At 38.0% G+C, this 24456-nt stretch overlaps 1 protein-coding gene across 1 annotated transcript; it reads left to right on the plus strand.

The window, feature by feature from the left end:
* The first annotated feature begins 19174 nt into the window (after positions 1-19174).
* On the plus strand, positions 19175-23633 carry LOC123002907 (uncharacterized). Its single transcript, XM_044393643.1, has 5 exons — positions 19175-19594; positions 19847-20324; positions 20403-22142; positions 22623-22986; positions 23504-23633. Exons 1-5 carry the CDS (start codon positions 19175-19177, stop codon positions 23631-23633), a joined length of 3132 nt encoding a protein of 1043 aa, XP_044249578.1.
* The last annotated feature ends 823 nt before the right edge of the window (positions 23634-24456 follow it).

Genomic DNA, 24456 nt, shown 5'->3' on the forward strand with positions numbered 1-24456 from the left:
AATAGTAAAATATATAACAAATATTGCGCGCGCAATTTGAAAATATATATTTTTCCCGCCCCCGCAACTGCAGCACAGCTATCGTGGATACATAAAAATCACAAATGGCTGAACAATTATAAAGAATTCCACCGAATTTATGGTTTTTTAAAATTATTTTGTTAATAAGTTTCGATATTTCGACTATCGATACATGCCAGAAGTCATGCATCATGTATCAAGAAAAGGTAGCGTACTTTTTTTTCGCTACCTGATCACTGATCACTGGTGCAAAATTCTTCAGCAGAACTATAGTAAGAAATCCATTAGTGATCAGTGATCATGTTGTTCTGCTGAACGCAGCCAACGTCAAACAAATTTCGATGAAATACACAAATATATGTATTTGCCGAACAAATTCGACTGTGGATGGCCTGCAATAGCTGCGAGTTCTTGTTAGCCCTTAATTGGACTACAAAATACACATAAAAATTCACAGGTCGCACCACATACAGATTTTTATACCCGTTACTCGTAAAGTAAAAGGGTATATTAGATTCGTGCAAAAGTATGTAACAGCTAGAAGGAAGCATTTCCGACCCTATAAAGTATATATATTATTGATCAGGGTCACTAGCCGAGTCGATATAGCCATGTCCGTCTGTCCGTCTGTCTGTCTGTCCGTCCGTATGAAAGCTGAGATCTCGGAATCTATAAAAGCTAGAAGATTGACATTTTGCATGCAGATTCTAGGAGTCAAATTACAAAAATGTTCGTTTTCTTTGTTACAACTTTTGTTGGGAAGGTGCTGTGGAGTTTTTGTAATCACTTCCACATTTTTATATTTCAGTTTTAAAGCTAGTCATCCAAAACAAGAAACTTCATATAATAACAACGTCAATAAATTTTATTTAAAATGAAGTTCTTGTTTCTTGGGTGGAGTACTAGCTCTTAAGTAGGGACGTCAAATATATATAAAAATATCAATATATCGATATTTTTGCAAAAAAGTACACATATATCGTGATATTTTTTAGCCAAATATAAAAATGTCGATAGTTTATTTTTCGATATTATTTGATATTACTCCTATGCTAATAGCCTCTTCCCATAGAGTCCATCCGTTTGAAAAGGTTGGGATTTTTAACGAATGTGAAACTCGTGTTCCCACAGAACTCCATCCACCAGCTACCATCCAATAACAGCTGACTAAAGAGCAGTTGCTCAGCTCAACATTAACGAAGGGGGATTTCAATTCGGGAAAACTGTCCTGATCACAGACGGACGGACAGACGGACATGGCTAGATCGAGTCGTCTAGTGATGCTGATCAAGAATATATATACTTTATGGGGTCGGAAACGTCTCCTTCACTGCGTTGCAAACTTCTGACTGAAATCATAATACCCTCTGCAAGGGTATAAAAACAATGAGCTGAAGCATTATTTAATTTTTTCCCGCCATCGATTTGATTTGTTCTCGCAGTCATCGTTCCAATTTTTACAGTGAAGAGGAAGCATTCAGAGTTGCACCGAGAAACCATCGCCTAACTATCGCATAACAGAGCCCGTCAAAGTCCGTCAAAATTGGATGGCGGACTAACTGGGAAATTTTCGGCACGGCAAAACCTCACTGACCATCCGTTCAACGGAAGTTAGATGGTGGATGGAGCTCTGTGAGAAGACCCTATTAGCTAGCAGTTGTCGTCGTACTGAGTACTAGGCTTATAGGGTCTTCTCACAGAGCTCCATCCACCATCTAATTTTCTGAAATTAAGTACTAATGTGATGTGATAATGTGATTACTAAACATTAAGAATGTTTGTGCTTACCAAGAAAAATTATTTTTATACCCTTGTAGAGGGTATTATAATTTCAGTCAGATGTTTGCAACGCAGTGAAGGAGACGTTTCCGACCACATAAAGTATATATATTCTTGATCAGCACCAATAGCCGAGTCTATCTAGCCATGTCCGTCTGTCCGTCTGTCCGTCTGTCCGTCTGTCCGTTTCTATGCGAACTAGTCTCTCAGTTTTAAAGCTATCGCGATGAAACTTTCCCGAAGGTCTTCTTTCTATTGCAGGTAGTACATATGTCGGAGCCAGCCGGATCGGACCACTATATCTTAAGGCTCCCAATCAAATATAAGAAAATTCATTGTAACTTTGTAGGAAGTAGGCGTTTTGATTCTTGACTACTTAAAAACAAAATTGAAATAAATCGAAACGCTGAATCTGGAATCCCTGGAACTGCACCGAGTGAGTATTCTTTTATCTACAAGGGTATATAAGCTTCGGCTGGCCGAAGGTAGCTTCCTTTCTTGTTTTTAAATAAATTACACAGTGCAACATGAAAAATGTAACCGCAATTCTGATTTCATGGGCGGAAAGAACTCATCGAAATAAGCTAAAACCCATTTGGGTTTCTCTGGCTAAGCTCGCGTTTACCTTTTATAGCGAGTTAAAGTTTTACATACAAAATTTATTTGTAACGGCCATATCTTGTGAACCGATTAAAATTTCACTATCAAGTCTTCAGTGATTATGTAGCTATGAACCCAAGGAACTAAATTGACAAATGACTTTTGCGAAGACGTACACCTAGCGCGTTAAAAATCGAAAAATTAGGCAAATTTGTTTTTTAACGCGCTAGGTGCACTAGGTGCTAAGTGCGCAAGAGTCATTTGTTAGTACAAAAGTACTAATTAATTTACTTAAAGGTGGAATTACATATAGAAAACAAAAAAAAATCATTTTTTTTTATTATTTAAATTGGTAGTATAACTCTTTAAATAAAGCCTCGATCATCATGCTGCTTTTACAGAAATGTTTGTAATAAAATTGGCCACTGTCTGAACCTACTTAATGTAGAAATTTGTACGTTTAAGTATTTTTTGATAGCTAAAAACAACAAAAAAATTATGAAAAAAATAGATTTTTAACTTTAAAAGAGTGCCACACCCATAGTTTTTGAGATATTCTATGTAAGTTAGGTTCAGACAGTTTCTACATTATTTCTTCACAAAATAATTTTGGTTTCATAAAAATCGGATCTGCACAGCTACCTGTGGACGATCCGCAGCTGGCCTACTTTTTTTAAATAAGGATTGACAAAAAAATCCCACGGCCGCCATTTTAAAAGATAAAAAAAAATTAAAATTGGTTAAAATTATATAAGAACTATGTAATCAACATGCCATGTTGCGAAATTCCAGCACAAACCCTTGTTGCAGTTCTATATGTATATCCCCCCTTAACGAGTACCAATATTGATTAAAATAAAATGCAATTGGCGCTAGACTTAAGTAGACAATATTGGTTGACAATAATTTTATAATATAAGATCAAGCAAATTTTGTTAAATCGAAGAAAAATTTTGAAATTAATAATTGTTATTATATACTGAGAAAAACGTGCATACATACATATATGTCAAAATACGATTCGATTTTGAAAACATTTAAATTCATACCTAAGAATTAAATTCTCAAAACAAGCCGATTTTGTCTTTAAATCGGGGAGAGAATATCTAATTACGGAAATACGCTTTGATTTTTAAAACATTTACATAAAATCACAAGGAGACGAAAGCGCACCAGAAGAGTTTGCGAAGGCGACCGCAAAATTGAAAATCTGCTGTGATAGTCCGATCGTAATGAGTAATACACCAAACTAAAGGTATTGCTAAAACTTAAAGTATTGCATACCAAGACCTGAAGAAAGTCAATTGGCTTGGGAGAGAGAGCGGTGAAAGTGTAAAAGTGAAAATTTAGAAATGTGGATCTGTTGGGGTCAGTGGGGGTAATTGGCCCCTCGCACTACGTTAGTTGTATTCCTACTGAAAATGCGCTTAATATGAGGGGTCATATCAGAAAATTGGACGCTCCGTTCAAAAGTTATACAGAAAACCAATTTGCGGGGGCAAATTGAAAATGAAAATTTAATTCTGTTTGTCAGTTTGTATGTGTGTACCAAAACAAGGTTTTAAAGTCCTGAAAATTTGATATGATGTTCAACAGCTCGATATAAGAAACTTTAGTTCTACTTTTGGAAAAACCCGCTAGTTTAGCGGGAAAACAGCTATAAATAGTTAAAATACGGCCGTAACTTCAAAACTACTGCTACAGACTTGTTCTGTATCTCGTTTGAAAGGTATTTTAAAATGCTTCAGGCGCCTTTTATAATTAATTTGTGTAAATGTAATAATTTAAAAGATATGCACAAAACAAAAATTTTTTAAACTTTTTTTTATCTCTTTTTTTTCTTAAAAATGGCTCTAACGATTTTTTTTAAAACTTCAAACTGTATAGCCCTTGAGATTCCTTAAATTTTTGTATATATTATGTTACTGTAAAAAATCACGTTTAACAGTTATTAAGAAACGAAAATAGCCACTTTTGCCAGCTCAGAACAACTAACGCTTCCTGAGCATTGAATTTAGTATGTGCGTATCCAAACTGTATTTTAGGTTCTACGACTTTTGGAAAAACCCGCTACTTTAGCGGGAAAAAAGCTAAAAATAGCTAAATTTCGTTAGTTTGTAAGGGTCCATATATTACGTAATCACGTTTTTGGTGATTTTTGACCCCCCCCCCCTGGAGATCAAACGTAATCATTCAATAAACACCCCCCTCCCCCCAATGATTACGTAATCCCAAGAATAAAATTGTTTTTGTTTTAATCTGTGGATTCAAGTCAAGCCATTCCAGGTCTTCGCGTCCTTCGTGTGATTGAACCACTAAACATTCTCTTCTTCGCCGCCCAGCCACTAAAAAATTGTTTTCTCTGCTTTCCTATCTAATAGTGTGTTTAGACTGGGCGAATCATTGACATGCGACGCAAAGTAGAATGTTCTGATTTTTTTTTCATAGGAACCCTGTGGATAGAAGAAGAGAAAAATTTCTCGAATGTTTGACGAAGGTTCGAAAATTTACTAGAAAATGGATAAGGAATATAAAAGTAACGCCCGACTTTTATGTCATTTTTCTTTAAATACGTATGATTTAAGGCCGCATCTATAATGTAAACGACTTGCATCATTTTTGAATATTCGAAAATGATTCTAGTATTCTAAATACACTATAAGTTTGTAGATATAATTAAAGGAAACAAGTTTTTAAATAAATTCTTTAAATAAAAAAATTTATATAAAATGATTACGTAATCATTGTGCAAGACCCCCCCCCCCCATGTAATCAAACATAATCATTTCAATGACCCGCTCCCCCCCCTAGGTGATTACGTATTATATGTAAACAATTACAGAGTGCTGTTAGCGCACAGAATTGTGCTGTAAAGCGCAAAAAATGGCGTGCTTCGATTATTTCTTTAGCTGTTTGGGTATAATTCAAAGGAAAAGTCAGCTGTCGAGTGGAAAACGCTTAACAGGGACTCCGAGTCCCTGTCAAAGTTAGCTCTCACATTGATGCTCGAGAAAGCCAAAATGCCTTAGCAGGGACTTTATCTGTTCGAGAAATATTAGCCGGCACTCGAGAAACCGGCCCTTAAACGCCTTTTTAACTCATTTCGTTTAAATACAATAGATTTAAAATTATGATTGACCAATTTAAATTTAAATGTATTTATAAGCTCCTATGAGAGCAAAAGTAAACAAACAAAAACTTCTGATATCAAATAAAAACACCTTTTAACGAGGTAAAAAACTAGTGACGATCGCATTTTATCATTCGGCACGCTGCAATAAAAAAGACTGTGAAGAGTCAAGAAGAAAAAGGCTGGAATAGTTTACTAGGGCGGGCCGAATGAAACATTTTTAGAAAGTGTATTTAATGACGACTGTTGTTGTATGTTGAAGGTGCGATCGTCACTAGTTTTTTACCTCGTTAAGAGGTGTTTTTATTTGATTCAAGTATAGCCGCAGAATTCAAAATCTGCTGTGATGGTCATACAAGTTATTCACCAATCGAAAGGTATCGCAAAAAATAAGAGGATTGCATACCAAGATTAAATCAATTTCATTGGTTTGGGGTAGAGGGCGTTGAGAGTGTAAAAGTGAAAATTTAGAAAATTGGAGCTGTTGGGGCTTTCTATTAGCCGACTTGTATTACTTACTGATAATACGCGTCGAATGATATGGTCTTCAAAAGCATATTCTATTGCAGCGTACCGAATGAGATTATTTTATAAAATATATTTATTTAGTCAAATATACATGCTTTTTTCGTAGCAAAATGTGGTATCAGAACTTTTGTATGTTGATGGTGCGATCGTCACTCCTTTTACCCTTGTTAAGAGGTGTTTATTCCCGTTACTCGTAGAGTAAAAGGGTATATTGTATTCGTGCAAAAGTATGTAACAGCTAGAAGGAAGCGTTTCCGACCCCATAAAGTATATATATTCTTGATCAGGGTCACTAGCCGAGTCGATCTAGCCATGTCCGTCTGTCTGTCTGTATGAACGCTGAGATCTCGGAAACTACAAAAGCTAGAAGGTTGAGATTTTCCACACATATTCTTGGGCCTCCTACGCAGCGCAAGTTTATTTCAGCCGAGCGCCACGCCCCCTCTTACGCCCACAATCGCCCACTAACGATTTTAAAATGTGTCCTGTGCCCACATCTTTAAAGATTTCCGTGAAGTATAAATGCAATTTTGTAGTGTATATTTATACCTATCGAAATGTAGAAGACATTTTTCAAATCGGACTATTCATTAAAAAGTTATACGCAATCAAAATTTATATATCTATCTCCCTCGCACTCCCTTTAGCTGAGGTTCGAATATTAGATAGTCGGGACACCAACCCGAATATAGCGTTCTCTCTTGTTTTGTTTTATATTATTTAAAACTAAGAATTCAATTCTCAAAACAAGTATACGTTGTACTTAAATTAAGTATGCAATTAAAAGTAATTATCTATGTTCTTGGTCTGTTAGGACGTCCGACTGTGGTGCGTCAGGTTGCGGGATCGAATCCTAGGAGAGGTACATATGTGATTTTAACAAAAATGTTTCGTAAGTATAAAACACATTTTTATCTACAAATCTTTATACATTTATCAGTAATTTAGTTTAAGATTATACAAAATAATAATTGTTAACAAATAAAACAACACAATGATTTATACTATTAGTTTAAAAATATTTCATACTTCATTTGAGCATAACTTATACCTCATTTACAAGTAAATCATATTAAATGTGTCAAATTAAGAATGCCGGTTTATGAATAAAACGTTCTTGAAATGAAAAAAGGCCCATTTCGTACCTGTCGTTCTTACAAGACCGTTTGGGCTTGAGACAAGCCCAATGTGCTTGGTTTTTTTTTCTGAGTGTAGCGAACAAGTCTCTCAGTTTTAAAGCTATCGCGATGAAACTTTCCCAAAAGTCTTCTTCTTATTGCAGGTAGTACATATGTACATATATCGGATCGACATGCACTATACTACGGACCACTATATATTATGGCTCAGATAGGAATACTCGAAAAATAATTAAAAAAACATTGTAGGAAGTAGGCGTTTTGATGTTTAACTATTGAAACACCACATTTTAAATAGGCATACCTGCAAGGGTATGTACAGTGGTTCACAGCTTATTTCAACCAGTCTACACCAAAAACTTTAACAGCCCATGAAAACTAAACAAAACATGTTATCAAAATAATTGAAACGCAGAATACATCTATGATGATACACATTAGTGTATAATAATGTTATGATTTTTTAAATATTTTACAAATATTTTTTATGAATTAATTACAAAAAAAGTCCAAAAAAAAGGCCACAGCTTATTTCAACCAGTTAACAAAAAAATCGAACAAATTAACATAGTGGCCAATAACTTTTTTTTTTTAAATTTGGAGTGACTACCCTTTTGTTTACCAACAATTTAAAGTTAACTTTACATGGATACAATGCCTTTTGTTGTTGTTGCCAAGTAAAAACTACTCTCTCTTGGGAAGGACTTTTGGCATAGTTTCGTCTAAAAATATTGTGTTTTCTAACATTTTTTCGTTAAGTGGACTTCCAATTTTGTTTTGTGGTAATGTTAAGACACATTTAAGTCATAATCATTAGCTTTCGACAGCTCTGGATGAGCTGAATCTGCGAAAAAATATGCACTTCCCATGGGTCATTTTATTAGTTAAATCAAAAATTTATTTATATTTCAAAATCCTTTCACTTTTTAATTCATTTATCCTTTTGAATGTGAAGATGAACTCAAATCTTAATCGCGGAGTAAAAAAAAAGAAATTATGGAAGGACCTGTTTGACACTTATATATCGATATCGATTTAGCGTCGCTTGTGAACAGTTGTGTTTACCTGTGATCTGAGTTTTTGATTTATTTTTGTGATTTTTTCGCAAGTGTTTTGTGTTTAGCTTACTAACAAAGTTTGCCTAACCATCGCGTTTGTGTTTTAAATAGATCTCCCTGTTTAACGGGTATGTGGTTTTAGTTATTTTAACAATTTCCATTAGATTTGTTTAGGGCCGGTTTCTCGAGTGCCGGCTAACATTTCTCGAACAGATAAAGTCACTGCTAAGGCATTTTGGCTTTCTCGAGCATAAATGTGAGAGCTAACTTTGACAGGGACTCGGAGTCCCTGTTAAGCGTTTTCGGCTCGATAGAATGACAGCTGATTTCCCAAAGCCAACTAAGAAGAAGAAACGAAATCACAGCTGTCTTTTCCTTAGAATTATACCCAAACAGCTGATGAAATAATCGAAGCACGCCATTTTTTGCGCTTTACAGCCCAATTCTGTGCGTTAACAGCACTCTGTAATTGTTTCTCGTTCAAATAAATTAAAGCAGTCGAGAAAGCGGATTTGCTTTTACGAACAGTTTATCTGGTATTTAAGTTTTTCGAACAGACAGCTATCAGAGACTTTGACAGGGACTCGAGAAACCGGCCCTTAATATCTTGGCTTTGTTGGTGTTATTTTGCACTCTCTAAATTTGCTCTTGTATTCTCTTTCTTTTTCTCTCTCTCTATTCCGCTCTATTATAACTGTATTTTCGCTCTCTCGGAACCTGCCAAATTTCTTGTAGACTCTTGGGTGCTTTTCTCATAGTATCTCTCTCTCTCGCTTTACATTGTAACTGTTCGTTCGTTTTGTTGTTGGTGCCCCACAAGCCACGATCAGTCGATTGAACACTTTTTCTCTCGCGCTCTCTTGCTCTCGACTTAATTCGCGATCTCGCGCTCTTATACTTTTGTGTTTTTTGCGGTTTTGGAATTTGATCCCAGTGCCAAATTTACTCGAGGTATATTTTCCACATTTTATTTTCTATTTCTTTGAATAATCTTTTTTTCCTATAAAATGGCCCTTATCTGTATAAAGAAAAGTTGTGCTCTTCCGATGTCAACCAAAGATTCTTTTATTATCTGCTGGCTCTGCGATTCGGTCATGCACGTCAAATGTGCAGGATTTACTGGCAGAGTTAAAGACTTCATTGAAATGCGTACCGGTCTCATGTGGGCATGTGAGTCCTGCAAGGTTTGGGCGCTGTTTGTGAATCGTCACTGTGAAGGAAGTAAGAAAAACAATTTTAAAAATTCCAAAACAATTCACAAAAACCTGATGAGTGTCCTAAACAGTAAGGACATAAGGTGTCTTTGGATCAAAAATGCATTGTTGAAGAAAATATTTTTATTTAATTTTTAAACGCTGTTCACAAATGAAGATTTTTAAACTTTGCTGTGACTTTAAAATTTTGAATGCGCCCACCTCCTCTTGTGGTTGAGTTAGATTGGATTTTCCAAATCGACCGTATAAAACAGACATGTAACTATTTAATTCCGAAAAGATTTCCAAAATTGGTTGACCACTCTTGAAGATATATCCCAAAAGACGAAGAAAATTTGTGATTTTCTTAAATTAAAGATACCGCAAATACCAGAGCTGATGGACTATAGGCGTAGTGGCAACTTATGCTTAGAAAAGCCTCATTTATCGAAATAAAATGGTGGCAGACCTGGACACCGACCCATGTCACATTTTGTCGGCCTGTGTTATTATTAACCGAGTCGCCTAAACGGAAAAAAGCCAGCTCAGGGGCGGTTAATAAGACCGTGAAACAAAACAAAACATTGAACTCGGTAGCTGCAGCAGTTCCGGTCGGCACAGGGGTAAGCGAGCCACCTGTGCCTATGGTAACAGCCAGTTCCGGAGGTGACCCTATTTCTGGATGCCAACCTGAGGCACAGAAGTCGGTGCTGACCGTAGATGCAGTACACACAAAAAAAAAACTTGGTAAAATCAACTGTAATAATTGTCAAACAGGCCCCAACCAGCAAAATTGTCAATTCTAATAAGTAAATAGTCATTTCACAACAACAAAATACACACAATTAGCAAAGACACAAACCCAAAGCAAAAACAAAATACACGTAACTATTTTAATAGTTACGTGACTATCTTTGTTGGTCTATTTTACCAAGCAAATTTTTTTGTGTGTAGGAACCGCTTCTGGGTCCCAGCCGAGTGAGGTTCAGACCGCTGCTGGGGGGCGTAAGAAACTTTCAGTTGTTCCACATAGGAAGCAATTGTTTGTTTCTAGATTTACCCCGGATACCAAATCTGAGGATGTTATGGAATTCATACGTGAAAAATTCCCATCCGAGGACATTGAAGTTGAACAATTTCGATTTTCGTACGCCCGTAGGATATCTTCTTTTAAAATATTTGCTCCGCCTGATGTGTTTAATGTACTACTTTCTACTTTCTAATAATCGGCTTTCCACTGTGCCTAATAATAGGCCTTCCACTGTGCCAAAAAACTAACAGGTTTATTTATGGCTTATCAAAATGTTAGAGGACTAAATATGAAGCTACCAAAGCTTTATGCTGACTCCTCTGCATTTACTGAAGATTTTTTGGCTTTTACGGAGACTTGGCTGAAACCAGAGATATCTGACTCTGAAGTTTTGTCAATGAACTTTAACACCTACAGGGCCGATCGCTCCCCGCGTAGGGAGGGTGGTGTTCTGATTGCCGTTACTTCTAGTTTAACATCGGAGAGGCTTAACATTCATATCCCTAACGATATTGAATTTGTTAGTGTCAAAGTTTCCATTCAATCCTTATCTATTTTTGTAACCTGCTCTTATATTCCTCCTGGCTCTGATTTAATAATTTATGAGCACCATCTGTCTGCTATAAAATCTGTTCTATCCTTTCTTTCCAACAGAGACCTTTTGATTGTTTTGGGTGACTTTAATCTCCCAAATATCTCTTGGTCTCTTCCCACTGACTCACTTGTCGCTACTCCTTTATCCGCCCATGATTTTGTGGATGGCCTTTTAGAATTATCGTTACAGCAAGTAAGCTTTATACGAAATTCATTAAATAGACAATTAGATCTAGTCTTTGTTTTAGATCCGCATGAAGTCACTGTAGCTAGAATTGACGCACTTGTTGTACCTGAAGACCGATATCATCCAACTTTGGAATTGACAATTGGCCTCCCCTGTACTGATACCCTTTCTCCTTTAGTTCCTCAAACTAAAAGGAGATGCTTTCGTAAATGTGACTATAATAAACTAAACTACATGATTTCTCAATATAATTGGACTGATTTGTATAATTGCATGGATATTGACAGTGCAATTGAACTTTTCTATAGCGTTTTAAACACTTTTTTTGACGAATGCGTGCCTGACAGTCTTCCTCCGAAGCTAAACAGGCCTCCTTGGTTTAACAATGAGCTTTAAAGACTTAAAAATCTTAAATCCAACACTTATAAAAAGTATAAAAAAACGGGAAAGCCATCTGATTTTGCGAAATATATTGTGGCTCGTTCAGATTTTAATGTTCTCAACAGTCATTGCTATTCCATGTATTTAAATCGATGTAAATTCGAGTTTTCAAATGATCCGAAGCAGTTTTATAACTTCGTTAATGCCAAGCGTAAGCCTTCGGCATTGCCTTCATCGGTACGTTTAAACTCAAAAGAGGCATCGTCGGATTCTGAAATTGCGGATTTATTTGCCGAGTTTTTCCAAACTACTTATAGTTCGGCTGCTTGGTCAAACCCTATCTACCCTAACCACTTAAATAGGGCTAATTGTATTTTTACCCCTGTAATTACCGAAAGTTCTCTTTTAAAGGATTTAGCACCAACAACGCCAACGTATTCTCCCGATCCTGATGGACTCCCTGGGAGTGTGCTTAAGTTTTGTGCTTCAACCATTTGTAAACCGATTCTTAAACTTTTTCATTTGTCTATTTCATCATCAGTTTTTCCAACTATCTGGAAGGACTCTTTCATTATTCCACTCCACAAAAAGGGTGCGAAGGCGGATGCCCAGAATTATAGAGGCATTTCTAAATTGTCGGCAATTCCTAAAGCATTTGAATGTATTATTACTTCTCATTTGCAGCATTTATGTTCCTCGCTAATATCACCGTGTCAGCATGGTTTTGTTAAGCGAAGATCGACCACCACCAACCTTCTTGAATTATCATCTATTGTAATAAATGGATATAAGAATAACATGCAGACTGACGTTATATATACAGATTTTAGTAAGGCCTTTGACTCTGTTAACCACTCTCTCCTTTTATTCAAATTAGATCAGCTTGGGTTCCCATGTAATCTATTAACTTGGATTTCAAGTTACTTGAATGGTAGGACTCAGACGGTTATATTTAAGAGCGCTGTTTCTAAAATGATCAACGTGACATCTGGAGTTCCTCAAGGTAGTCATTTAGGCCCTTTGCTGTTTACTTTGTTTATTAACGATCTTCCCTCTATCGTAGCTCATTCTCGTGTCATGTGGCTCGTGGCTCGTGTCATGTGTTTTTTTTTGGCTATAGTACGCTGACGATGTTAAGCTTTGTTTATCATATAAAGATGTAGGGTCCGGTTTCAACTTACAGTCAGATATTGATTGTTTTCAGGGATGGTGTGAGTACAACCTTTTAAATCTGAACTGCCTTAAATGCAACGTTATGACTTTTTATAGGGGCACTCCTACGTTTGTTAGTTATTCTCTTCAAAATACACCACTCGACCGTATATATTCAATTAACGATTTAGGGCCGGTTTCTCGAGTGCCGGCTAACATTTCTCGAACAGATAAAGTCACTGCTAAGGCATTTTGGCTTTCTCGAGCATAAATGTGAGAGCTAACTTTGGCAGGGACTCGGAGTCCCTGTTAAGCGTTTTCGACTCGATAGAATGACAGCTGATTTCCCAAAGCCAACTATGAAGAAGAAACGAAATCACAGCTGACTTTTCCTTTAAATTATACCCAAACAGCTGATGAAGTAATCGAAGCATGCCATTTTTTGCGCTTCACAGCACAATTATGTGCGTTAACAGCACTCTGTAATTGTTTCTCGTTCAGATAAATTAAAGCAGTCGAGAAAGCGGATTTGCTTTTACGAACAGTTTATCTGGTATTTAAGTTTTTCGAACAGATATGTAGCTATCAGGGACTTTGACAGGGACTCCAGAAACCGGCCCTTAGGTGTTCTTCTCGACCCAAAACTTAAATTTGATTGCCACATAATGGCCACTGTCAATAAAGCTATGAGTGTTTTTGGGTTTATAAAGCGTTGGTCAAAGGAATTTGATGACCCTTATATAACCAGATTATTATTTACCTCCCTTGTCCGTCCTATTTTGGAATATTGTTCTTCAGTTTGGAGTCCACAATATCAAGTGCACATCGACCGTATTGAGTCGGTGCAAAAAAAATTTCTTCTTTTTGCCCTTCGTAGTTTGAACTGGGATCAAAACGTAAGGCTACCTTCCTACCAGAGTAGATTACTATTGCTTAATTTACCTACACTTGAAAACCGTAGAATAATGCTTGGTACTATTTTTATGCAAAATCTTATAAGAGGTGATATTGATTCCGTAGAACTGGTAAACCGTTTAACTTTTAATGTTCCCGTTAGACTAACACAAAATTATTACCCTCTTAATTTGCCGCGATGTACATCAAATTTTACTCTGCATGAGCCTTTTCGTGTTCTATGTAAAAATTATAACAATCTTTATCATTTAATTTGCACTTCAACATCTATCCCCGTATTAAAAACTAACATTTTATCTCATTTGCTTCAATCTTTGTTGTAGTATTTGTAGTATTTGGTTTCATGTCTTTTCCTCGCGAACTCGCATTTTTGCCCTAATTGATAAACGGTCCCGCGCGTAACAAGCACGTGCTTGGTATCGTTGGGCCACTTGTTTGTACTGCTCGTAGTGCATCAACGTCCATCATATAAAAAAAATCAAAAGTTCCATAGATATGTATGTATGCGCCATTTATTTTCCACCAGCGCAACTTTCCGTCCAGCAACAGCGTACAGCTGGTGCTTACCGACCGCGGCGCCGCGTCTCTGCTTTCGTTTTCCTTTCTGCTTTCTGTTTCTTCCTTGCTCAGTCGTGTATGTATATTCGATGAAGCGATCGCAATCAAAAGAAAAAGCTGCCGAAGGGTTCTTAAAATAATTTACCTTGAACATTTTAAAAGTGTCAGCGCGGACACTATTACACTATTTGAATAATCTGCGTAATTGTGCGTGTGAAAAGTAATATTATTTAAGAGCAACAGGTTGGTAATGCGTTCTATAAAATTTCGAATACCAGCAATTGCAACAACAGCAGACTTCGCCTGCGCAATTGCTGCCTTTGCTACATACAGTGGCTCCATCGCATAATCGGACACCTACTTTCATAAAATAAACATGCAAAAAAAATGAATAAAATGGTTTAAATTCGTCGTTTTTTTTGCTTTTACTTATACATAATGCTAATATCTTCCAAAAAAATAAACAAAAATTACATATTTTCCACGAAAACACTTAGTTTTCCAACAAAAACAACAAAAAATCCGATTTTTAAGGTTCAACGAATAATCGGACACTCGCTAAATATGGTTATTTTTTATGGAACTTGCTGCAAACTTGGGGTTTTTGGCATTGAGATTACTTTGTAGTAGAAATTAAGAGAAGAAACCATCACTACACTGGAAAAAAAAGTTGAAATGACTCCAAGGAAAGCCATTTTCTGTGAAACTTCGCCAGTTGATTGGAAAACTCAATTTCGAACTGATAACTGTACGGAAATTCACTGCATTGGTCGGAGAAGTCAAGTCCATTGTCCAGGACATTATTATATAGTTCCGGAATACATTTTAATTTGAGAATAGAGGCGGGGAAGGCCAAATCAAGATGTTAATGACGGCGTAATTCCAAAGTACCTTAAGATTTTAAGGGATAAAAAATATTTAAAAAATTATTGTTTAATGTTTCTTTCGTTGGTCTGAAAGTGTATTAAACAACAAACAAAATGAGGTATCGTTTATAAAAATCGGTTCACAACTTACCTAAAAGATGGGTTCGAGAACATTCTTGTTAAGCTGAAAGCTTCGTTTTTATTGAAATTTGTATGGAAATCGTGCTTTTTGACCAAGCAGTTATTGGTTTGGTTATAGTTTGGTCCATTTTTTAGGTAAGTTGTGAACCGATTTTTATAAACGATACATCATTTTGTCGGTTGTTTAATGCACTTTCAGACCAACGAAAGAAACATTAAAAAATAATTTTTTAAATATTTGTTATCCTTTAAAATCTTAAGGTACTTTGGAATTATGCCGTCATTAACATCTTGAATTGGCCTTTCCCGCCTCTATTGTCATCTTAAAATGTATCCCGGAACCTCATTATAATGTCCAGGACAATAGACTTGACTTCTCCGACCAATCCAGTGAATTTCCGTACAGTTTTCAGTTCGAAATTGAGTGTTCTAATCAACTGACGAAGTTTCACAGAAAATGGCTTTCCTTGGAGCCATTTAAACTTTTTTTTCCAGTGTAGTGATGGTTTCTTCTCTTAATTTCTACTACAAAGTAATCTCAATGCCAAAAACCCCAAGTTTGCAGCAAGTTCCATAAAAAATAACCATATTTAGCGAGTGTCCGATTATTCGTTGAACCTTAAAAATCGGATTTTTTGTTGTTTTTGTTGGAAAACTAAGTGTTTTCGTGGAAAATATGTAATTTTTGTTTATGTTTTTGGAAGATATTAGCATTATATATAAGTAAAAGCAAAAAAACGACGAATTTAACCCATTTTATTCATTTTTTTTGCATGCTTATTTTATGAAAGTAGGTGTCCGATTATGCGATGGAGCCACTGTATGTACATATGTATGTACATGCGGGTCATATGCACATGCATATACATGAGTACATATATATGTACATGTATGTATGTACACATTGTGTGGTGGTATATATGTACATACAGTGGCTCCATCGCATAATCGGACACCTACTTTCATAAAATAAACATGCAAAAAAAATGAATAAAATGGGTTAAATTCGCCTTTTTTTTTTTGCTTTTACTTATACAGAATGCTAATATCTTCCAAAAACATAAACAAACATTACATATTTTCAACGAAAACACTTAGTTTTTCAACAAAAACAACAAAAAATCCTATTTTTAAGGTTCAACTTGCAAACTTGGGGTTTTTGGCATTGAGATTATCGGTTCACAACTTACCTAAAAGATGTGTTCGAGAACATTCTTGTTAAGCTAACAGCTTCGTTTTTATTGAAATTTATATGGAAATCGTGCTTTTTGACCAAGCAGTTATTATACCCTTTACTCGTAAAGTAAAAGGGTATATTAGATTCGTGCAAAAGTATGTAACAGCTAGAAGGAAGCGTTTCCGACCCCATATATTCTTGATCAGGGGCACTAGCCGAGTCGATCTAGCCATGTCCGTCTGTCCGTCTGTCTGTCTGTATGAACGCTGAGATCTCGGAAACTACAAAAGCTAGAAGGTTGAGATTTCCCACACATATTCTTGGGCTTCCTAGGCAGCGCAAGTTTATTTCAGCCGAGCGCCACGCCTCCTCTAACGCCCACAATCGCCACTAACGACGCCCACACCTTTAAAGATTTCCGAGAAGTATTAATGCAATTTTGTTGAGTATATTTATACCTATCGAAATGTAGAAGACATTTTTCAAATCGAACCATTCATTAAAAAGTTATGCGCAATCAAAATGGTATATGTATATCCATCTCCCTCACACTCCCTTTAGCTAAGTGACGGGTATTAGATAGTCGGGACACCAACCCGACTACAGCGTTCTCTCTTGTTTCTTGTCTTTTTCCACCACATAAAATAGTATTTTTATCAGGGCTGTGAACCCATATTATTTTTGCACGGGTTCGGTTCGGGGTCGAAACCTAATCGACAGATAATGTTCCGGTTTGCGAACCGGTTCAATGATGAGCCGGAGCAGGGTTCAGGCTCGAACCAGGGTTCAAAAAAATAAATTTTTTTTTAAATGAAATAATAAAGTCAACATTTATTTCCATGTATTTTCATTGAAATATGTACCATAACGTTAAGACTTATAAGTAAAGTTACAAGACTTATGATTAGATTGATTAGATTAGATTGTTTGAGTTAGATGCAGTCATTGCATAGACAAAATATTTGCGCATTTTTATTTCGCTTAGTAAATAAACTCTATTTTAATATGATCAGAAAGCCCCCCACAATGTTGAATAAAAAACACGAACACACAATATAAATTTTTCGTGAACCGAACCGAATATCAAAAAAAAAAGTTCCGGTTCGGTTCCGGTTCAATTATAAAAAAATTCGGCGCTCCGGTTTACGGTTCGGTTCGTTATCTAAAAATAAGTGAACCACTCCGGTTCGGAGGGGTTCAGCTCCGAAATGGTTCACAGCCCTGAACGTAAATCCCCCCTTAATTTAAGATTTATTTTTTAAAAAAACATAGTTGTTCTGCTAAGTTGATATCAAGTTAGCAGTACAACTTTTCAAATGTTAACTTTTTCGAAATGTTTTTAGCTGACATTTTGCCGTTATTTATCCGTAGATTATTCGTGAAAGAAAAAATTTTGTCGCTCTTAATTTTAGATTTATTTTTTAAAAAAACATAGTTGTTCTGCTAATGTGATTTAAGTGTCAACTCTTAAAGAGGGAGAAATAAAGCCTTGAGTATAAATAGCGTCTACCATTAGAACTGCAATGTGTTAAACTTAAGTTTCATAACCATTTTTGTGTACACAAATAAAGCCCAAATCAATATACCCCTTCCAATACACAGCTTTTAACTATCTATCTTTTACATACTTTCCATAAATGCATTGTACATACATATGTACCCTTTTAAGCTAAGAATAAGGAATATACAAAGTTATTCGGGCTGCTACAGAAATCGCTGGCGTTGAAGTCCTGTAACATTAATATTGATGCACTTAAGAAACTACTGAAAACATTTCAGATATTATACACACAAAAAAAAAACTTGGTAAAATCAACTGTAATAATTGTCGAACAGGCCCCAACCAGCAAAATTGTCAATTCTACTAAGTAAATAGTCATTCCACAACAACAAAATACACACCATTAGCAAAGACACAAACCCAAAGCAAAAACAAAACACACGTAACTATTTTAATAGTTACGTAACTATCTTTGTTGGTCAATTTTACCAAGCAAATTTTTTTGTGTGTAGGGGTATATATTTTTCAAATGGTTAAATTTTACATTTTTGTATATACTAAAAGTTCCGGTTTGGCCTTTTCATTTTGGTTTGCGGTTTTACCGTATACGGTTTTTTAGAAGATCGTCTGTTTGGACTGCATATTGTCAACACGAGAACTTGCAGTGTAGCTGACGTCACACTGTAAGCTCTCTAGTTACAGACATTCTTCTTTGCCCTTTATTCGTAGTCTTGTTCGAAAGATCGAACCATATCACAGTTAATTTGGTCATATGCACATACATAATTTGGAGAGCTGCAGCTTCGGTAAATGAAATGTAAAATCGACAATTTAGTCTGCGAGCGAGAGTCAATACATTCAGAAGCACCCTCTGTGCTCTTATCTTTTATACTTTTTTACATAACCTAATTAAATCCAACGCACATTTTTGGAACCTTTCGTCTTCTTATTTGGGACCCTGGGCAACAGACCGCTACTCCGAGGAACTTCTAACGCCGCCACAGGTGGACAATCACTCTGTGCGCCGCATCATATTTTGCTGAAGATTGGGGCTCCGTCGGTACGCAGCCACAGCCAACACATTTTGGTGCCGAAACCCGGGAAGACTTCTCTTGGACTGAGTGGAATATCTGTGGGTCACTACTTGGACTACGCTGGAGCGCGAAGAGGTTATTGTAGAAGGTTAGTGCACTGTGTTTTGTTGTGAGAAAGAGGGTCAAGGTCATGGCTGAGACATTTGAGGAATTAATTGCGGAGCAATCAGCTTTGATTGATTCTGTACGCCGCATGTTAGAGAACTTTCGGAAAGCTGGCACTAATAAGTCGGAAGCACATATGGAGACTAGATTAGAATCTCTGGCCAATATTCGCACGGAGTTCCGAGAGAACCATCGAAAATTGGTGCGTGCGGATGACGAGTTGGTTCAGCACGATTATATGGAGGCAGACCTTGAAGGAAAGTTCCAAGAAGCGTATATTGATAGTGTGGCGCAGATTAGAACTGACCTAAATGAGACTAAGGATCGACTTCTTGCGTCAACAGGAATTAACAATCTTGATTTGCAGGATGGGCATCGCAACGCGCCATCGTCAGGGTTTATAGCACCAGACCAAACCACGATCGATGAGGTTAAACTTCCAACGGTTAAATTGCCTATATTTAGCGGTGAATTTGTAGATTGGCCGGCATTTAAGGAAATATTTGAAGCGCGAGTTCATAATAGCCCTAGACTCACTGATCTACATCGATTCCATTACCTCAAAGATTCTTTGTCAGGGGAAGCCATCAAAGATATTCAACATCTAACACTGATCGAAACAAATTATCCTGTAGCTTGGAAAATGTTATTAAACTTATATGATAATAAGCGTGTTCTGTTTCAACATTATATGCAGGTATTAGAGCAACAGCCCATGGTGCAGAGCGATGACCCTGTTTCGCTTAAGGGGTTTTTACAAACTTGTCGTTCTTGTATTAAATCATTGGAAAAGGTTGGCGTTAACCTTTTCGATCAAAGTCATGTCATAGTTTACTTGGTGACGAAGAAACTACCTGCGGAGCTGCGGTTGGACTGGGAAAAATCCCTGGCTACTTCACAGGAGTTACCAACATTCGAACAATTATCCGCGCATCTCGATGGACAATACAGGACTATGCTTACGTCCGCCAGTGGCGAGAGGACAACATTGTCTAACAAGGATCGAAAGGGAGCATCGGGATCGTCTGAGAAGCGCCGAGATGTGAAATCCTCCTTTGTCGCCCGATCGGAGCAGAAATGTGCCATATGTTGCAAGAACGGTCATTCTGTTCAAGATTGCAAGGTTTTCGAAAGCATGCATCTAACAGCACGGAGGGAAGCTGTTATGAAGCAACGTTTGTGCTTCAACTGTTTGGGGAATAACCATAACTCACGAAGATGTAAACTTAAAAACAATTGTTCGATTTGCGCAGATCGGCATCACACGCTCATACATTTGGATCGGGTTCGGCTGACTAAAGAGCCAAATGAGCAGGTTCAACAAGTTACTTCCAACGCAATTAGCGGGACTTCGAGTGCAACTGGGACTAGTTATGAAGTGCTATTGCCAACAGCGCTAGTTCGGATCCAGTCCGCAGAAGGGTTCATACTACAGTTCCGAGCATTTCTGGACCAAGGATCGCAAGCTTCGTTTGTATCGGAAAACGTAGTTCAGAAGTTGGGACTAACTCGTCAAAAGGCATACATTAAGGTTAATGGACTGGCCAACGCACGAGTTACCGAAGCGTCTTCTTCCGTTCGTTTATGTTTTGGATCAAGGTTTGAGCCACAGGCAAGGTATAGTGTGACTGCGTATGTGTTACCAAAGGTGAGTAAGCGCATGCCAAATCGTCGCTTATCTGTGGAAAAATGGTCTCAATTTGAACAGCTTTGCCTGGCTGATCCTAATTATTTTGTTCCACAAGGTGTGGACATATTGTTGGGGAGTGATATCTATGATGAATTAATGCTAAGTGAAATACATCGCGGACCGGATGGCTGGCCTATTGCTCAAAGCACACGACTTGGATTTATTATATCAGGAAAAGTTAAGGAACCCAACACAAGGGTCACGGTGCATACGGTGACAGTAATCAAGGACGAATCATCTGCGGAATTAGAAGGATTACTTCGCAGATTCTGGGAATTTGAGCAGTTGGATGAGGCAGCAGAAGTTTTGTCGAAGGAAGATTTGTGGTGTGAGGAACATTTTGTTAATACACATGTGCGGTTACCTTCAGGGAAATATCAAGTGCGATTGCCATTTCTATCCACTTTGGATCCCCAGTTAGTAATTGGGTCGTCGCGTCAAGGTGCTTTGAAACGGTTGTGCCATTTGGACAAGCGTTTACGCAACGATGCCAACCTGAAGGAGGTGTATTCCAAAACAATAAAGGAATATTTGGAGTTGGGGCAAATGGAAAAGGTGGTTACACAAGCTGGGCAAACGGAAGAAACAGGCTACCCGGGGGGAGCCACACATTGTTATTTACCTCACCACCCAGTAATCAAGGAATCGTCAACGACTACCAAGGTGCGCGTCGTCTTTGACGGATCGATGAAGACGAGCAATGGGAAATCTTTGAATGAAATCTTAGCAATAGGGCCCAAACTACACATGGAGCTCCCAGCAATACTGATAAACTGGAGAGCAATAAGGTTTGCATTCCTTGCGGACGTGGAAAAAATGTATAGATGTATTAATATACATAAGAAGGATGCTCAATTTCAAAGAATTTTGTGGAAACCGGACAACACTGTCCAGGTAGAGGAATACGCCTGCTGCACGGTCATGTTTGGCACGAGCTGTGCTCCGTATCTGGCCATTAGAGTTATGCAGCAGTTAGCCGAAGATGAAGAGCATAACTACCCGCTGGCAGCCAATGTACTTAAACGTCAGATGTACGTGGACGACGTTTTATCTGGAGCAAATAGTATTTCCGATGCAAAGGAACTGCAAGCTCAAGTTAGAGGAATGATGAGAAGCGGATCTTTTGAGTTGCGAAAATGGGCCAGCAACTGTCCTCAACTGTTAGAAGGAATACCTCTAGAACATCGGGAAACCAAAGAGCCTCTAAATTTTCAAGGTGACGAGACGATTAGAGCATTAGGATTATATTGGAAACCCAATGAAGATGAGTTTCGATTTCAACTTAATTTTGATCTCCCAGCAGGTACACCAACAAAGAGAAAGATGCTTTCGACGATTGCGAGGTTATTCGACCCAATGGGATGGTTGAGCCCAATCACCGTTGTTGGAAAGCGAATGGTGCAAGCCCTGTGGAAGACAAAACTTAGTTGGGACGACCACGTACCATTGAAACTTCAAAAGGAATGGCAGAAATTCATTCAGGAGCTGCCAAACTTGTCTAAAATTCATATACCACGCTACATTGCTTGGGGAATGTCAAAGGGAACTCCACAGTTACACATATTCTGCGACGCGTCAGGATACGCGTACGGTGCGGCGGCTTACTTACGAATTCCGATAGGAGAGAACGCCTTTCATACGGAACTAATTTTAGCGAAATGCAAGGTAGCGCCTATCAAGCCGCAGCTTACGATTCCAAGAGCGGAATTGTGTGCAGCAGTCATTGCTGCGAAAATATTTAAGTATTTAAAGGATCACTTAACTATTCATATTGATTTTGCAGAGACTGTCTTTTGGTCAGATTCGATGATCGTTTTGAGCTGGATCCAAGGAGGTGCTGCGAGGTGGAAGGTTTTCGTTGCCAACCGCATCAGCAAAATTTTGGAGCTATGCGATGGGAAACAATGGCGACATATAGCATCTGAGGATAATCCAGCCGATCTTCTAAGTCGGGGAATCAGTGTTACTAAATTAGCATCGTGCCAATTATGGTGGAATGGACCGCCGTGGCTGAGATTTAAAGATTGTGAGTGGCCATCGACAAAACTAGATCCTGGAACCGATATCCGAGTCACCAGCGAACAGAAGCAGATGCACTGCAACGCTATTTCTGTGGAGAAAGAGAACGGATCCGATATATTAGGAAGGTTTTCATCGTACACAGTGCTCATTCGCATCCTGGCATATGTTCATCGATTTATAAGGAATTGCAAGATATCGAAATCTGCTCGAATAGTAGATTCTCTCACAGTAAGCGAGCTTTCTGAAGGGTTTTTGTGTGCGGTTCGTTTGTGCCAAAAGGAAGGCTTTGCAGGCGATTGGAAACTATTGTCGGAAGGGAAAATGTTACATAAGCAAAGTCCGCTGTTACCACTCAATCCTTATTTTGATGAATCGGAAAGAATCATTCGCCTTGGAGGACGCTTGAGGGACGCACTGCTGCCGATGGCGGAAAAACACCCATACATTCTACCTTATCAGCATTCATTTACAAGCTTGGTCATTCGTTATAGCCATGTCAGTACCTTACATGGAGGTGCGGCCCTTACACTCAATCATATCAGGAAAAAATGTTGGATCATCAACGGACGTAACGCCGTACGAAGAGAAATCCATAAATGTATTGTTTGCTATAAATTTAACCCTAATATTACATGCCAAAAGATGGGTAATCTTCCACCGGCCAGGATTCGGCCACAGAAGGCTTTTACGTCAGTTGGGATTGACTACGCGGGACCGTTCAACATATCGCCATCTAAAGGAAGAGGACGGACTTCGGTTAAAGGCTATATAGCGGTTTTTGTATGTCTTGTAACAAAGGCTATCCACCTAGAACCAGTGGGGGATTTGACATCGGACGCATTTCTTGGAGCACTTCACCGATTCATTGGCCGACGTGGAAAATGTGTTCATATTTATAGCGACTGTGGCACAAATTTCGTCGGGGCAAATCGGAAGCTGCAAGCAGACAAGTTGGCATACAAGTTGTACATCGAAAAAACGATTCTAGGTAGACTCACAGATGACGGGATTACGTGGCATTTTAACCCTCCCTCCGCTCCACATTTTGGAGGTCTATGGGAGGCGGGCGTTAAGTCAATGAAACACCACTTAAAAAGGACAGTTGGTGATCGTACGCTCACATACGAGGAATTGGCCACCGTATTAGCTCAAATTGAAGCGTGCTTAAACTCTCGTCCGTTGTGCCCGCTAAGCAATGACCCGGAAGATTTGATGGTCCTAACTCCAGGCCATTTCTTAGTTGGGGATGCTCTACTCGCTATGCCAACAGAACAAGCCGATAAACTAAGTGCCACCGAGAGATGGAGGAACTGTCAGCACTTAGTTCAGCAATTTTGGAAGCGTTGGTCCTCGGATTATCTATCACGCTTGCAGCGGAGACCGAAATGGTTAGAAAATAGGCGTAACTTGCAGGCTGGCGATCTAGTACTCATTAAAGATGAACGTTTGCCGTCTAATCTATGGGCTCTTGGTCGAATTACTGAAACTCATTGCGGCCAAGACGGTTTGGTTCGAGTGGTTAAACTCCAGTCTCAGAGTGGTATTATTAAACGGCCAGTAGCAAAATTGTGCCCATTACCCATACAAGATAATTG

The sequence above is a fragment of the Drosophila takahashii genome, chromosome 2L, assembly GCF_030179915.1.
Source record: "Drosophila takahashii strain IR98-3 E-12201 chromosome 2L, DtakHiC1v2, whole genome shotgun sequence".
NCBI lineage: Eukaryota > Metazoa > Arthropoda > Insecta > Diptera > Drosophilidae > Drosophila > Drosophila takahashii.